The 16367-nt window shown below is 41.9% G+C and overlaps 1 protein-coding gene across 1 annotated transcript in view; it reads right to left on the reverse strand.

The window, feature by feature from the left end:
* AKAP13 (A-kinase anchoring protein 13) overlaps nucleotides 1–16367 on the reverse strand; it is a 200941-nt gene that overhangs the window by 48358 nt on the left and 136216 nt on the right. Inside the window, exons 11-12 of the mRNA XM_082291019.1 lie at nucleotides 9092–9173; nucleotides 5326–5462 (exon numbers count right to left, since the gene is read on the reverse strand). Coding sequence (XP_082147145.1) covers nucleotides 5326–5462; nucleotides 9092–9173 — 219 coding nt within the window. The remainder of the gene's footprint in view (nucleotides 1–5325; nucleotides 5463–9091; nucleotides 9174–16367) is intronic.

Consider the following 16367-nt stretch of genomic DNA (forward strand, 5'->3'; position numbering starts at 1 on the left):
CGAGGGGCTGCAGGCTGTCAGCAAGCATTTGGCAGAAGACAACTGGCTACAAAATCCTGTTCTTGGAATGGAAAGATGGGCATCAGACCCCATGGAGGGAAGGATGAGTGGGAGCAGTGTTAAACAGTCCAGAGAATTCTGGTTTTCTGGGCTTTATTTGATGGGCACACACTATAAGCAATATGCTTTTTCTTAAACTGAAAAAAAGGAACTGAGATATTAAAAAGTCTTCTAATCAAATATTTCCCGATCCAGAGAGAAGCCCTGTTTCAAGCTTAGCTATTTTTTGTTCTTAGTTCAGTTCAACAGGTACACAATAATGTTCCTAAGATGATTTAACTAAATGCTGTCACACCACTTCCCTTCTCACATCCATCAAAGGGAAAAAAAAGACAGCATCCACAGCACAACACCAAAGTACAAGAACCTTTTAAACACAAAGTATTAAAAAACACACTAAAAATACATCCCTCCAAAAACATTCACTTCACGTTAAAGTGTTTCAAATATTAATGGTGAATTTTGGCAAACGTGTTCTGTAAAATAGTCAACTATTGGATTTGATACATTTGAATAGGAAGTTGAGGTTTAAAGAAAAGAGAACTGAAATGGAAGCCCTGTAAAGTTTTTTGATGATCAGCATTATTCAAGATAATCTGATATTTGTGTGAGTCATGATGAGAGCTTACTGAATTGCTTAAACACAGACAAATCAAGTAGTCATTATGTGGATAATACTCCTACAGTGGAGGAAACAGGACAGGAAAATACTGTCAGACATTAGATCAGGCTGGATGGGGCTTTGGAGCAACCTGGTCTAGTGGGAAGGTGTCCCTGCCCATGGCAGGGGTTTGGAACGAGATGAGCTTTAAGACCCCTTCCAACCCAAACCATTCTGTGATTCTGTGATTGGGGCAGCAGAGCAGGAGAGGAGAGGAGAGGACTGACTTCCCCCCTTCAGCTGTGCCAAGTATGGGACAGTTTGGAAACTTTCAGTCTGGATGCAAATCTAGAAACAATAGTTCAGAACACCAAATTATATAGGGAGGAATTAGAGTAAGAAGAGGAATTTTTATTTCCCAGATGAGAATACTGCTGCAGTTCGAAAGGCAGAACAAAACCCACTTCCCCCCTAACAAGGGAGATTCACGGCTTTTATCGCAAAATGCAGTTCAAGGAGATTTTTGAAAAAAGGGAAATACATTTGGTCTGCTTTAACTTTTACCTTGAGCACTCGACTGACAACAGAACACAATAAACAATTCCCTTGAACTTGTGGCCCATGCTTATTCTTCTAAAAATATTCTGCTGTCATTGCAATGATTTTTCTTTTTTTTTTGAACTAAAAGAAAACCATTAATATGGAAGAGGACTCTGTCTGAAAAATGCCAAGTGTGGCTGACATATCAAAAACATTGATACTGTAGCCACCACTGCAAAAAATTAACTATCTGGCCAAGTAAATATGCATTGCTCTTTAATCCTATTTAAGTAAGGAAACACCATGTTTGCAGAACAGAATGTGTTCTTTTCTTACAGGAAAAAGGAAATATTAAAGAAAACTAATTTTCTTCAAGTTGGGCTTGCTGGATTGCATCTCAGTGAATACAGGCTTTAACTGTGACCATAAACCTCGTGGCCAAAAAGAGCCTTTACACACATTTGCTAATGGGCATTTTCTTTGTCCTCAGTATTTGCTGAGAAGCTTGTAAGAAAAAATAAGAGAAGGTGTAAAAGTGAGTATTCTGAGAAAGGACTTCATGAATAGGGATAACAGAAATCACTGGGATGGTGGGGGTATAAGACAACTTATTCAACTAAATCCCTCCACTGTAGGAAGTCTTGATAAGGGGAATGAAAATGTTCTTTCAATCATTTCTATGATGACAACATGCAAAGTGCTGAGACACAAACTTTCTCTGTCCCTTGACCTTCAAAGACATTAAAGGTGTTAAGAGTAGTTTTAAAAAGAAGATGAAAAAAATTAAACCTTGAAACCCTGAAGTTTATTTGGAATACCATTCCACTAAAGGAGTCAACACCTTTAGTTGGCTTGATATATAATCCAGCAGAGTAATTTTTGTTTGGATTCGCCTATGGCTCCAGGTTCCCTAAAATTAACCTCAATAGTGGCCTTCTATTAATTATTTATCATAACTTTTATAATTAGGAGTGGAGGTGAAAGCCTTTCCCTTAAAATTTTTATTCCTTTGGGTTTGTTTTTTTTTTTTGCACAGCTGTTGGTTTTTTTTGTTTGATTTTTTTTTTTAAGACATACAACAACTCTGCAAAAATAAATGCAAAACATTTATGTATTTGTGTATTTTCTTTGAGCAAACCAAAACAAAGGCAGAAATTAAACAGAACTCAAGACACTGCATTGCAACCCCTTCCTTTGGCAATGATCTGTGGGTTCCTGACTCCCTCCATCTGAATCATTTCCCAAGAAGAACATTAAAAAGCTTCCCAGCAAGGCTGGACTTCGGTGGCTGGTTAGAAGTTAAGATGAGCAAAGCGTATGGGCTCCACCCCAGGATGTTGCCAGATGATTGTGAGAAATGACCTTATGCAGCATTAATCATTCAAGGAGGAGGATGCTGCAAAGCCTGCCCAGATGGCTGTCTGGGACAGAGAGGGAAAAGCAGGATGATGAGGACATGGGAATGAAGTGCTGATGCACAAAAAAAAAAAAACCAAAAAAACCCAAACCAACCAAAAAAAAGCCCAAAAAACTCAAAACATTTTGTTTGCATTTCCAAGCCATAGACTTGGAAGCAACTTCTGCATCTCAGTGACAGCCTCTAAGGTCTGGAAAAAAGGGCAGGTTTTAGTGCTAAAGCTCCCTGAACCCAGCAGCTCGTGTTGCACAGCTCAGCACACGTCCTTCAGAGAGAGAGAAATGAGACAAGCACAGGAGACGGGAAGGAGATGGGAGAGGGGAACGCACCAAACACCACGGACAGAGTAAGGCACCTGCAGATTTTGTGACCCCACAGACCCCAGTTCTTCATGGTCCTGGGACAGAACTAAGGCTTTGAATCTATGAATTTCAAGTGATGTCTAAGGAAGCAGCCCAAGGACCCTGGACAGACAGCGACTTGTTCTTCTACACTGATTTTAAAGTATTAAGCAGTTAACAAAGAAGGAGTTATTTCTACAATTAAAAAAACCCCACAAAAGCAACTTCAGTAGACCAACGTTCAACTCTTGCTCCACAGAAAGGGGAAACAAGAAAGGAACTAATAATAACAATAATCACCATGACATTGAAAGGTTTGAGATCCTCCTTTTGTTCATGAACGTATTCTGTCTCTTCCCGATTTGATATGGAAACTGTACTACTTCATAGGTTTATAAATAATCAACTATAGCCAAGACAGACATTTAAAAATATTTTTCAGAAAAAAGATTACAGCCTAGACTTATTCTGGTGGTCATTAAAAATATCTATAATTTGCACTTCTACCACCTGGACTCAATACCCTAAAATCAAAAAAGATTTAATTTAGGAACAAGCTCACAACACTAAACTAGTGTTTCTGGTCCTTTAGAAATAACTTTAACTGTAGAAAAAATACTCAGATAAATCCTGAGACAGGAGACATGGAATCAAATTGGTCAGGAAAACAAAGACCAATAAAGCAACTGAGGCTGAGATTAGCTTTGAATAACTTCTTAAACTCAACTCAGGAACCTTTTGAAGCCATTTGTAGACAAAGTCTGCAACCCACTCCATAATGAGAACAATGCAAAGGCCACTAAATCAAGAAATTCCCTTTCTACAAAGAAAAAAATTCCTGCCTCTGCCCTTTCTCCACAGGCAACTGAAGATCTGCTTTCCCCATCACCTCCTCCCTTCCCTATAGCATCCCTGCTACACTGCACTACCTATTCATCTTTCTCATATTTGAAGAAGGAAACTTTCCAGATAAGAAACGGTAAAAGCTAAAATTCTGTATAATTTAAAATTTGCTGCGTTCCCACTGCACTGTTCTCCCACATCTTCCCATACAAGCATTAAATCAGGCTCAAACAGCAGCTGGCTGTCACAATCCGTGTCACTCTACACAAGGAAACTGAAGACAGTCTGCTCTGCCAAACAGCCTTGTACTCTGACAACCCAGGATCCCAGATCCTTTTGACAGCACGATGGGAAAGGGTGAGGCTGGTGAGCTCTGTGCCCTACCACATGCATTAAGGATGACTTTACTGTTCATTTATAGCACATGAGATCACTTAGCCTGGGCTTTGGTGTTTCCCATCCTGCTGGAAAATATTCCCCGCCATCTGATTTGATTTCAGCAAACAGAATTCTGTGTCATTTGATACATTTCTCAGAAAGCCAGTGTGAAAGCTACTCCAAGAGTTAAGGTTTTCAGAGTAGGAGCTGTGCCTGCTCAAATCTGTGAGCTGCAGCTGAACCAAATGTGATTTCATGGATACCAAAGTGATGGCTGCTCTAAAGAAGGGTCACATCCCTTTTGATTCTACATCACTACATTCTTTCTGGATGCTTTTTCACCATCTGCTTATGCCAAGAAGAATACAAATTACCAGCAAGACGATTCTTCAAGAGCAAAAACCTAATGACCCCCTGGAATAAATTCAGGCTGCTCTGACGTAGATGCAAAAGACTGATGCCAAAGGGAGGCCAACTCTGTCTCTCAGGTCTCTCCCACTCCTCCTCCTCCTCAGCAACACAAAGGGCACAGGGATGACTAAGGTTAGCAATGACTTCTGTTGTTGATTTTAAGCAAATTTGACAACACTTTCATTCTACTTGCACACAAACAGGCATTAGAGCTATGTCGCCTAGGCAACAAAACTATTCCCTGGAATTGGCCTGAAGTATTCAGAGTGAGTGCTTCCTTCCTATGACACTGAATTTACAGAAAAACACTGGTTCCTCTGAGAATTACAGTACATAAATCTGAAGGTGTCGGCGCAGAGGTCACAGTTTGCTGGAGAAAAGCCCTTTGTTACATGAGTTAAAGACGGATTTTGTATCGTCTGCGCAATCCCTAATGACCTTGCAAGAAAATCCACCTTTTCAACTGTTCCTCTGGTGCCTGATTTACTTTTGGACAGACAAAATTACTTTCATGTTTTTACCATAGGGGGCTGCACAGCTTTTGGAATTCTGCTGCAAGTAAATACATCCCTCATGTTGCTGCATCCAAGGAGGAGACCGGATCCTTCCCATCTATTCCGTTCCAAGAAAATCACTTCCATGTTTCCAACTCATCAGTGAAACCAAGATGATCTACGTCTGCATATGGGTTTATCAGGGGCTTTTTTAACCATATCCCAACCAGGCTTTCTTACCTTCCCAAAGACAAGGTCTTCCATCCCATCACCAGGCAAAGGGAAGAGGTCGGACTCACTCCCAGACTCTCTTTTAAGACCACCCTGTGATGAGGCACAGATGCCACTCAGCCCATCATCCAAGAAGTTCTCACACTCTGCAGGAGCAAAGCACAAAGAGTCACAACCTGAGGCTTTCTGTAGCATCCACACATCCAACTCACATTCTCTCAGTGAATTCCAGGATTTAAAACACACGGCTTTAGAAATAAAGCTTTATAAATCTGTTCACCTCCAAAAACTGCCTGCGAATTCTCAAGTGATTTATTCCAGAGTTTAGAACTCCTTTTAAAGTGCATCATTGAAGTACATGGTGCAAAGTGAAATTCTGCATGAAACAGCTGTAAACACGTGCAGTTTGAGGTGCTGATAAATACATTACATATGAGGTATCACATACACTGCATAATGGGATGTTTCCTATCTATTGCAACAACTGCAACATTAGATTAATATTCAATAAATGTAAAAATGTAACTTGTCAATATTAGCTTTTTTCCTCAAAGAATCGATTCCCTCTAAATGCCAAGGTGCTTTTAGCGCGTATTTGGACAATTATTTAATTTCTTCTTCTACACTTCTTACTGAAAAAGCACTCGTGTGAATTCTATGACAAGCTTTTCTTTTTTTAAGATTCAAAAATAAGGTGATTTTTAAAAAACATTCAGCTTTCATAACTCCTGGCATTGAAACATAAGCATGTTGCATCTCTTTTCTTCTCAAATGCTTCCAGCTGTTTGTACTGGGTTAATCAAAAGCACAAAACTAGACTGCAGCCCCTGAAAAAGCCCTCTCTTTCCAAAACCTTTAACAGACAAGTATTTGCCTGAGAAATGCCTGCACGCATTTTATTTGTTCACCCTTCAGTCAAAAGTGTTAATGATAATTTTGGCAATAATTGAACACTCGTTTTTCCCAGTTTGAAATGTTTTCTAATTATTAGTATTTAAAAGAAAAAAAAAAAGAAAGGTGCTATTTTCCAACCTGTTCTAACTAAACAGATCCAAAATGTGCTCAGCTGTCTGGAGAGGAGCCAAGGCAATAAAATACTGGTTCACTCTTAAATTACACCTCACTAACTCCATCCTTGGTGACATCAAGCTTAAAAAACACTGCAAGGACAACAGGTTTGGGTAGCTTAAGGTCACCTCTTTGCCTTCCCCATCCTTAATCTGTGCCTGACAGCAGCTATGGAACACCCCAGTCACATCCCAACTGATGGGAGTGACTCCACTTCTGGAGAAAATAACATTACTTTGAAAGTGGTGGGGTTGTCCCCATTCAGGGCAGGGGGAGTTGAAGCCAGTCAGAAACCCCATTACCCCATAGAGGAATTTCCACGCTGTGCAGAATTGGAAAAGCACTTATTGGATGCTGCAGCTGCTCCTGTTCCCCTTTCGGTAAACCTGGAAAATCTGAACTGCTTTTCCATCACCGAGGGGGAGACGGGAGGGGAGAGAAGAAGGGGGGGAATAAAGGGAAAGAAGAGACGGAGAGGCTGTGAGGATGCGGGCCAGGTGCCGTTCATCCAGCTGGCAGCCAGCACAGCATGTCCACAGCCCAGACTGAAAAACAAAGGGGCTCCAGCCACGTTCCACTGGAAAATCAGTGGGGACAGCCCAGATATGCTGAGGGACGGATACCTCACCCTGAGGATAAAGCACGAGAGGCAGCGAAGCCTCCTCGGCAGGAGCCTCCCAGGGGCAGAGGAGATGAAGTGGCGGGGAAGAAGGATAAGGAGCAGGGTGATGGGGAACCCCCCAGACACCTCAGCTCATTTGTCCTGAGAAACTCATTCCCAAACCTTCTCTTCCCTACGCTCTTCCTTTATCTTTGGCGGGAGGCATGCACATTTTCCCCATTTTCTCCCTCCCCTTTTCTCAGTTTGCCGGGTTTGTTTTGAACTGCGCAGACATCGCACAAAGCCAGGCTCTGTCTCTCACACCCCGGCAACAGCTCTGTGCACAATGTAAAGGCAAAAAATAATACAGAGAAAAAAGCCCTAGGAAGAACATTTCCAAGCAATCTCTTCTGTACATTTTCCAGACTCTGGTGTCCTCCAAGCCAGGGCTGAGCCCTCCAATTCCATGCTGATAACCACGTATCTGCTACACTCCTCTGGGCACTTAATTTCAAAAGGCTACCTTCTAAAATCTGAGGTCTCTGTCCTTGCAAGCCATTTCAGCAGATGAAAAAGGCCTAATTCCTTATCAAGTAGTGTATTTTTAAGTTAGCCACATTATAACAGCCAGTGGTTTTACTGCTGTTAGGTGCTGCCAGACTTTTCTTGCCCTCTCTACACTGCCCAGCACCACAGAGCAGCAGGAGGATGCCTGTGCAGTAACAATAGTATTTTTAGAAAGGCCAGAACCTGCATAACCTGAGATCCTTCTGCTGCTTCAGTCCATCTGGAGAGCACATTTACTTAAAAACCTGTCTCTTTATGCATGTGTTAAAGACACGTATTACTATAATTATTAATACAAATTTGTATATATAGCTACCTAATTATGTAATTGATATTATATTCCTATAGTGTAATATTGCATTAGATAATTAATAGGTGTGCAACTGAGAGTGATCCATAAGAATATGTGATTATAGATCTGGCAAGTCAAATGAGTGCACGTAATTTTGCAGACAAATGGGTTGCAGTAACTCTTGCTTGAAGCATAAAAGGCAAGGGTTTCACAGATACAATTAGCAAGCAAGAGACATGGCAAAACCACAGGTTCTCCTGTAAAAACACACTGGAAACAGTTATTTACTGATCACAACTCTTCTAAACACAGCAATTTTTATTATTTTTTTTAATAAAAAAGCACTTATTTAACTTTGATGTGAGCTAGAACTTCTGTTTAGGATAAACCTGTCAGGTCACTAATTCACACTATCCCTTCTTCACCTACACTCTGAAAGACTTCAAATGTCACACTGATGCTCAGTCATTTTCTTTGTGAAGTCTCACATAAATTGAAGGAGATTTGGGTGAGACCACTGCTCATAAGGACAGCAGGGCAAGTAGCCTCCTCTCCATGAGCAGCCTAAGCAAAGTCCCTATTCAGGGCCCTGATAAATTACTCTATTTGTTTCGAACATGCATAATCCAATGAAAGGAAATGCTTTTTTTCTTATCTTGGACACCAACCCTTCTCTGAAGCTTGCCCAGACTGGATTTTCTATCCCAGTGGAAGAGCCAGAAAGCACCAGCCAGCACACAGGGCTGGGAGCTTGGCACGGCCGGTGGGCAGGGTGTGGGAACGATGGCTCTGAACAGCCTTCCTGCTTCCTGAAGCCTGCAATCATGGCAACTTTGGGGGGGGAAATCTCAAGCCACTGATTTGGGTCTAAATATGGATTTAGGAGTTCAAATTTCTGGCTTTTTTTCTTTTATCATATCCATTTAGCTAGAAGTCATGTCTGTGTGACTACCCCCCCCCCCCCTTTTAAGTTTATTTAGATTAAAAAAAGGGGAGGGGGAAATCAAAATACTGAAGCACTTCAAATGCAGAGTTATTTGAGACACTGACACACCACACAGCTCCCTGCTAGTCAAGTGCTGCAGCCATGTGCTAACAATGACTCACAGCACAGTCAGTACACGGTTTCTTTAATTTATGTGTTTTCCCCATCCAGGCCAGGATGTCAAAAATAGGGAGAAAAGGAAGGATAGAAAAAGTGAGGAGGATGGCTGCTGGTCTGGAGCTGCCCTCAGTACAAGGCTCACCTGGAGACTCCCGCGTGCGCTTGTGCTCCAGCAGGGAGGGGTCGGGACACGGCTCCAGAGGACACCAGCTCTCACGGTTTATCTGGAAAACACATCACAGCACATCAAAGAGAGGCCACTCTCACCAGCACCCCTGCTAGTCTCTTCTCCGATGTCCCTCTGCATCAACCAGCAGATACAGAGCTATGGCTTAATTTTTTCCCAATAATAAAAATGTCAAAAGTTACATACTTTTTTTTTTTTTTTTTTTTTGCATCACTAAACAAACCATTAATATACGGCAAAAACCTTTATTTCTCCGTGGAAAGTTTGATTTGAAGGTGGCTCCCGCTCAAGGAAGGATATCAGAGGGAGGATGAGTCAGTGTTTAAGCTACTAAATGAGCACTGGATAACCTTGGCTTCAAGTCCCACTTCCACTTGTAGCGGAACTGCAGGAAAACTCTTTTGCTTTATGCCTCAATTCACTACCTACAGAACAGAAATTTCTTACCACCCATATTGCTGTACAGATAATTAGCTCAGAGACAGCAAAGTGTTCTGATGATGTGGAATGGAGGGCTTGAGAAGCGCCCAGGTCATGGTGAGAACCGGAAACACTTTGGGCTTGCATTAACTGAAATGATGATGACAGAAACGCCCATTTTAACACTAAGACACATCACATGGTTTATTTCAACATCAGCCCTTATCACCTCACCCTGTCCTTCACCCTTTCTATGACTCGAAGTCTTTCAGCAAGGATGACTGATCTGTTCTCAGACTCCTCCTCCTTCTGCCTGTGCTTTCATCTTCCTCACTCGGGTTGTGTTGTCCAACATTTTGACTCTGAAGTCTGCTGGACTATGCACAACCCTTGGCTCATCCAACATTCACTTCCCATCACTTCTGTCAGCAGCTGGCAGACGCTGGAAGCCCCTTTACTCTCTCTGCCATTTCTTTGAGCCAAATGCCTTTAGTTACTGCCAAATGCATGCAAATCTCACCTGTTCCACACCACAAAACCCAGAAGTTATTTCCCCTCCTGACATGCCTCAACATACAGGATATCGCATGTTAAGTTGTAGCTAAAAGAAAGCTACTGCAGTGGATGACTTTGATTTGATATGTAAAGTATTTCTCCTATCCTCTCTCTCTGGCCTTCCTTTTATTTTCTGAAATAATTTCCTTTCCTCTCTTTCAAATAGTGAATTTTTACTATTCGCTTTTTGCCTCTGACCCATGTTCAAATCTCCTCCATGATCCTACTCTATTTTTGCAGTCCTTGCTGGATTCTCATCCCCTCATTGTTCTCCTTTCTCCTATGTTAAGAAATGCACTGGGGGTTTGCCTTATTATTTATTTTTTAAAAATAAATTAAAACCAAGCCTCTCCTACCCTTGACCTGACGTGCTGCTTTGACTAATGACCCACGTCCTTGTTTCCTCTCTCACTGAGATCATGGAATGTGTTACTGCAGTCCTTGGCTGGCTCCTCCCCACTCTGGCTTCATCCCCTGCCTGTCACCCGAGGGGCTTCTGCCAGCACCTCCACTCACCTCCTGCTCTCCACATCACAGAGGCAATGCTTCACTCCTCCAGACCTGGCAGCTACTTGCTACACATTTTTCTTCCTCAGGTTTTGTCCTCTTCCATACTTGTGTGATGACAAAATGGGGTTGGGAGGGCCTCTGACAGGTCAGCTAGTCCCTGCCTGCTGTGCCAAGTTAGGCTCAATTACCATCTGAGAGGTCCTAACCCAACGTGCCCTCAAAATCCTCCAGTGGAGAGGATGCCATGACCTTCCCCAGCCAGCAGCTCTTGCTGACAGAGACAGGGAAGGAACAGAGAAGTTCTGAGAGAGGGAAAAATGAGCAGGAGTCTCCCAGGAGAGGAGAAGGAGACACTGAGCTCTACCAGAGCCAGGTCAGTGCACATCCCACCTGGAAATCCCTTCCACCTCCATGGAATTTTGCAGGCTGTTTTTCTTAGGGATGATGTACACTTTGTAGTACTTACTCCCTGACCCTGCTGATACACTGCACTACACAGATATTCACCCAGGACCCCATCACACCCATCTGTGTACACACATCTAAGATCCCCGTGTTCCCTGCACCTCTGCTCCACACACACCTGTGTATCCATTTTCTCCCTTTTACATACAGTACCTCGGTATTAAATGAGAGGTGGCAAGGAAAAGAGAAGCAGTCTTCAGTCTGAGAAAGGCTTTGTAAGGAAAACTTCAAAACAGTGGTTTTTTTTCTCTCCAAAGTGAAATAAGGATGTTACATGAGGAACATTTTAACTGCTGCATGGACAGTGGGTCACGTTCTGATTCTATCCACAGAAGACACTCCCTGTTCTCAGCAAGTCTGTGTGGTATCTAACCTTAGCATCTAAAATTAACTGCAGAATTTATTCTTTTTTTATTCTTAGAAGAGCTGCAAAGTCATTAAAAACCACTTTATGACTGTAAAGTCAGTAAGTATCATGCTATTATTCTTTACAGACAAAGCAGAATAAATTTGCACCACACTTTCCTATATTTTATTAAAGGCAAATCTAGAGGTTGAGGCTGAACACACACAGAAGGACAAATGCAAATGTGCTCAAGTCCACACAAATGAAGGACTGACCTATTTCAGATACAGAATCAAATTCTGCCTCCTTCTGACTGACTTGCACCTCCCTCCTTCCTCTTCAAGAATAGTCGGACCCTTCTTACTTTTAAACAAATCTCCATCAAATTTAAAGGAACTACTTCTGATTTATACTGATATCCACTACTGGAAATCAATAATTAAACATCCCATTCAATAATTAGCAGTTAGAAAACAAAATATGAAGAGGTTCAAGCTGTCTGTTGAATAAGCCATATTAGGCTGAATTAACATTACATATTTTACTTTAATAGAACCAATTGAGTCATTCACTGAAAATACATTATAGACATTGGCATTTTTTCAAAAAAGATTTGAGCATTTTTCCCATTTCCCAGCCAGCTCTCTCTTCAGCCCTGTGGCTTTGCCAAGTACTGAAAACATCTGCTTTTTTCTATTAAAAAAGTAATGAGAGAGCAACACGGAGGCTTAAGGTGCTGCTTCTGATACACCTGATTATGTACAAAATAAAACATTAGAAACTAAATATTTATCTCTGTAGCCCTAATTCAGGAAAAATAATAATCACCATCAAAACAAAAACAAAGGAAACCACTACTATATACAAGTATTCCCTAGGCCAAAACAAGCCCAGACAGGATTTGAGGGAGGTTTACTGCGTGCTCTCAGAAAACTGGGTGGTCCATAGATACTCAAAACACAAACCCCCCTATCCACAGCCCAACACTGAGTACTGGGATCCCTCCTCAACACCTGAATTCTGCTTGTGTTTACTCAGGACTAGTGATTACAGGTACAGACAGTAAGAGCTGGAGAGGAAATTGCCTTTACAAAAGCACCTGAACCAAAGCTGGGGAATGCACCAGTAGGGAGAAAATTGAAATGAGCTTGCCTTGGGATTTTGCAGGCACGCGTGCATTACATGTGAGAAAATTCCTCCCTTTTCCCCCAGTTTCTTGTTTTGCTGAGAGAAGCCCAATGACAGGACCACAGGCTGGTGGCCACAGAAGATGATAAAAGCCCCACACTTTCTTCCTTGCCCACACTGATTATAGCTCATTGATTCCAGGCATCCCAAGTCTTTGCGGTGGGAGCAGAGGATGCAGTGCTGTTCCAGTGGCAGAGGGAATATGAAACAGCCTCTGGGACCCGAGTTTCAATACACAGCTTTTGAAGAAATGCCAGGAGAGAACCAGCTATTTTTCCATACAGAAGCCTGAATGCATTTATCTGCAGCTCACACACAGAACGAATAATGGAAGCACATCCCCAGGCACCAAAGACTGAATCCCAGAGGATTTTCTGCTTGCCTGTGAAACACCAGCAGGCTAAATGTTCAAAGAGGCCTTTAGGACACCAGCTAGAGCTGAGAGCAGCAGATGGTTCCATTGCTCTTTCTGGGCATACATGGGTATTTCCTGATTCTCAGGGACATCTTCCTGCAGACTCTGAACTTAAACTTGATGTGACTTAATGTACAAGAAAAGGATGGCACTGGACAAGCTGTGAGACACCCTGGGCTGAGGCGTCCTCCATCCCACAGAACAGTGAGTGACTCCAGACCCCACTTCCAGGCTCCTCCTTCCTCTCCCCTTGGTCTTGGACAAGGAATTATCTAATCCACTGCTTTTATGAGCAGTGTCATGCCTGCTCATAAAAGCAGGATCAGGACCTCCTTCTCAAAGCCATTCCAACAATATCTATGGCAGAGCCGTGTGATGGAGGCTCACGAGGAACAGGCACCTTGGGGACCAGGGACTACCTCGCACCTACGTACCTCTCCTACATTTCCAGTATGGAAAAGTCCTTTTTCTCTCCCTCTGGTTTTATTTTAACTCTTCTTGCCTTCCATTTCACAATAAAGAGAACACACTGACCTTTCAGGAAATCTTTCGCTATTGCAAAAGTTTGCACTTGTCAGCCTCACTGGTCGTGATATAAATCAACATCTCCAGAGCATAAGGAACCAGATGACTTTAGCTTTCATTTCCTAACAGATCCCTAGAGATTCATCTTCCCTCCATATTACTTTAACTTTGTCCTAAATTTGCAAGTTTCAATTTTTCTCCTTTTATTTTCCCCAGCTTCCAGACTATGATCTACCTTACAGCTAAAACCAGATACAACTGCACATAGGAAAATATTGAGGAGAGTAATTGTAGCTTGCTTAGTGTATCATTAAGTACTTGTGCACCACACTGAGTAATAGCCATTTCAAATATTCACTGTAGAATAAAAGTAGTAGAAAAAAGTAATACTCTAAATTCAATTATAACTAATTTCTTTCACAAGTATAAATGATCCAATGATTTTTCTTTAAGTTCTATTCATATTGTAATTATTTTCTAGGAACTTCCTGTTCCTGAAAATTTCCTATAGGATTAAAGAAATTTGTACACATAATTGGAATTCAATGTTTATGCTGACCAACTTTGAACTTCACAATTCCATTTACAATGAAATTATCCAGTTGCCTGCAGTTCCTGCACTAGAAACTAAAGCAACAGTTGATTTACCCACTTCACAAAAACCACCTTTCAAGATCCTCCGCAACACTTTGAAAAGGAACATGAAGGATGGGGCATCTGGGGAAGGAATTTCCACTGTTTTTCTTCAACATCTGTTGCTGCAGAAAGACTCCATACACACAAAACTCACGTCAAGAGCAACAATCACTGCTTTGGCAATCATCTTGCCAGACAATATTAAGAGCAGACATATCAATTTGCTTGCAAATTCCAGACTGACTTTTTATTTGATTTTTTTTGTAATCTCCCTGTGTATTTTCTAAGCTTTGGGGGAAGATATTAACAGGTGGATGCAGAACACAAGACATCCTCAAATGTATGCCAGAAGGGACAACACTTGCATTTTTGCAGTGATTTCTATGGAGATTTTTCTTCTAACACTGTGAATATGCTACACTGAGTCTTTTACCTTTACAGGACTGGTGACACTGTATCAGGACAACATTTTTTCAAGGAGGTCCAAACTGACCTCACTCACAGCAACAAGCCAGCAGTGCTATGGACAACACTATTAAAGGATTTCACCAAAAAAGGCTCCTAGAAGCACAGGACATGTTACATGACTGAATAAATTAGCTCTTTATGGTGCTAGAGCAACACTAAATTCCTAGAGTGCATTTATCCCCCTGGCAATGTCCCAGCTGGGAAAAAGAAAGTGTGCCCCAAGTACATTTTCCAGCCCTTGGCACTGGGACGTCCTCCACCAGCAAAAGTAAAAGTCAACAGACTTGAATTAAACTTTAAAAATAACAGCATTGGCTTTGCAAAAAAAAAAAAAAAAATCTCTTAACTAATATGGGAGCAAAATTCCCACAAACATGTATGTGCCTAATGTGAAAACACAACAATTTCATTTAAATTGCCCTTCCAGTCGTAATTCTATGTGAGACACAAGCAGAAAAAGTCAAAAACTCTCTACATCATTCTAAAGACACTTCTGTCCTTCAATAACCAGAAGAGCATGGACAGATGCAGGATTAAAGTTCAGAGTCATTTTAGGCCCACAAAGTTTGATGAACACCGCATACCCATCAGCTGGGGACATGCTTCCCCTACAACAACCCCAAAGAAGGAATGAACTTGCTTATGTGTCAATAAAGGAGAAAAAAGCTTCAACATACAATGGAAGGAAGCCCAGTTCCAGCTAATTTAGGGACTTCTCCATATACTACTTTCAGCTTAGACTGCTGTAAATGGCACTTTGCCTTAGGTGGGCAGGGTTCATTCCAGAGGATCTTTGGTGCTGGAGTAAAGCTACCAGAGCAGCCAGGGAGCAGAACATCTAATTAATAGTGCTGTCCCTTTAATTTCAAAATGCCTTGATTAATTTTTAACACTGTTTTTAATTTCTTGAATAATGTTCTGATCTTCAGCTGGAAGCTGAATGGGATCAGTTCATCTGAAAAGCAGAAAAATCAAACCTCACTGCCCCAGCTGTGAAAAAACTTAACAACCTGAGCATTCACATACAGAGGTGAAATGCAGATAAAGGCAGAAACTGTTAGAGAACATTCCCAGCTGCCATTTCTCAGTCTCCCATTCCCAAAGCAAGCCCACCTCTTACTTTGTAACTCTGCAAAGCATTCCCTGTTCATCCCCACTTGAACGCCTGTCTGACTTCACATGTATTTGCAAGGTGCCAGCCAGTGTGGTTTTCATATCCCGTCCCTAGATAGTTTTATTTGTGGTAGCAGGCACAACATAAAAATGAGACAGGGCTGCCAAGGCACACATGGGCACACAGAAACTTCCCATTTTGGGCTTGCAATAACATAGCACACTGACTGCTTTACTCTGCACATAGCTGCTCAGAGCTAAGCAAAATGTTCAGACAAGCAGACATCCCACACACCCCACAACTGCCTCATCTGCTACAATGCAAACCCAGCAGGAACAATGACAGCAGGTTTTTAAGTCATTTCTGCATCATCCAGGCTTCCCTGCGCAGTGGCAAACCCTAAGTTCAGGATCCAAGTTCATCAGGTTTGCACTGCTGCAGCAGCCAGTAAAAGAATCATGGAATCATAGAACGGTTTGGGTTGGAAGGGACCTTGAAGATGATCCCAATCCAACACCCCTCCCATAGACAGGGACAACTTTCCTGGTTGCTCAAATCACCATCCAACCTGGCCTTGAACACCTCCAGG

The sequence above is a fragment of the Coloeus monedula genome (genome assembly GCF_965178545.1).
Source record: "Coloeus monedula genome assembly, chromosome: 14".
In the NCBI taxonomy this organism is placed as follows: domain Eukaryota; kingdom Metazoa; phylum Chordata; class Aves; order Passeriformes; family Corvidae; genus Coloeus; species Coloeus monedula.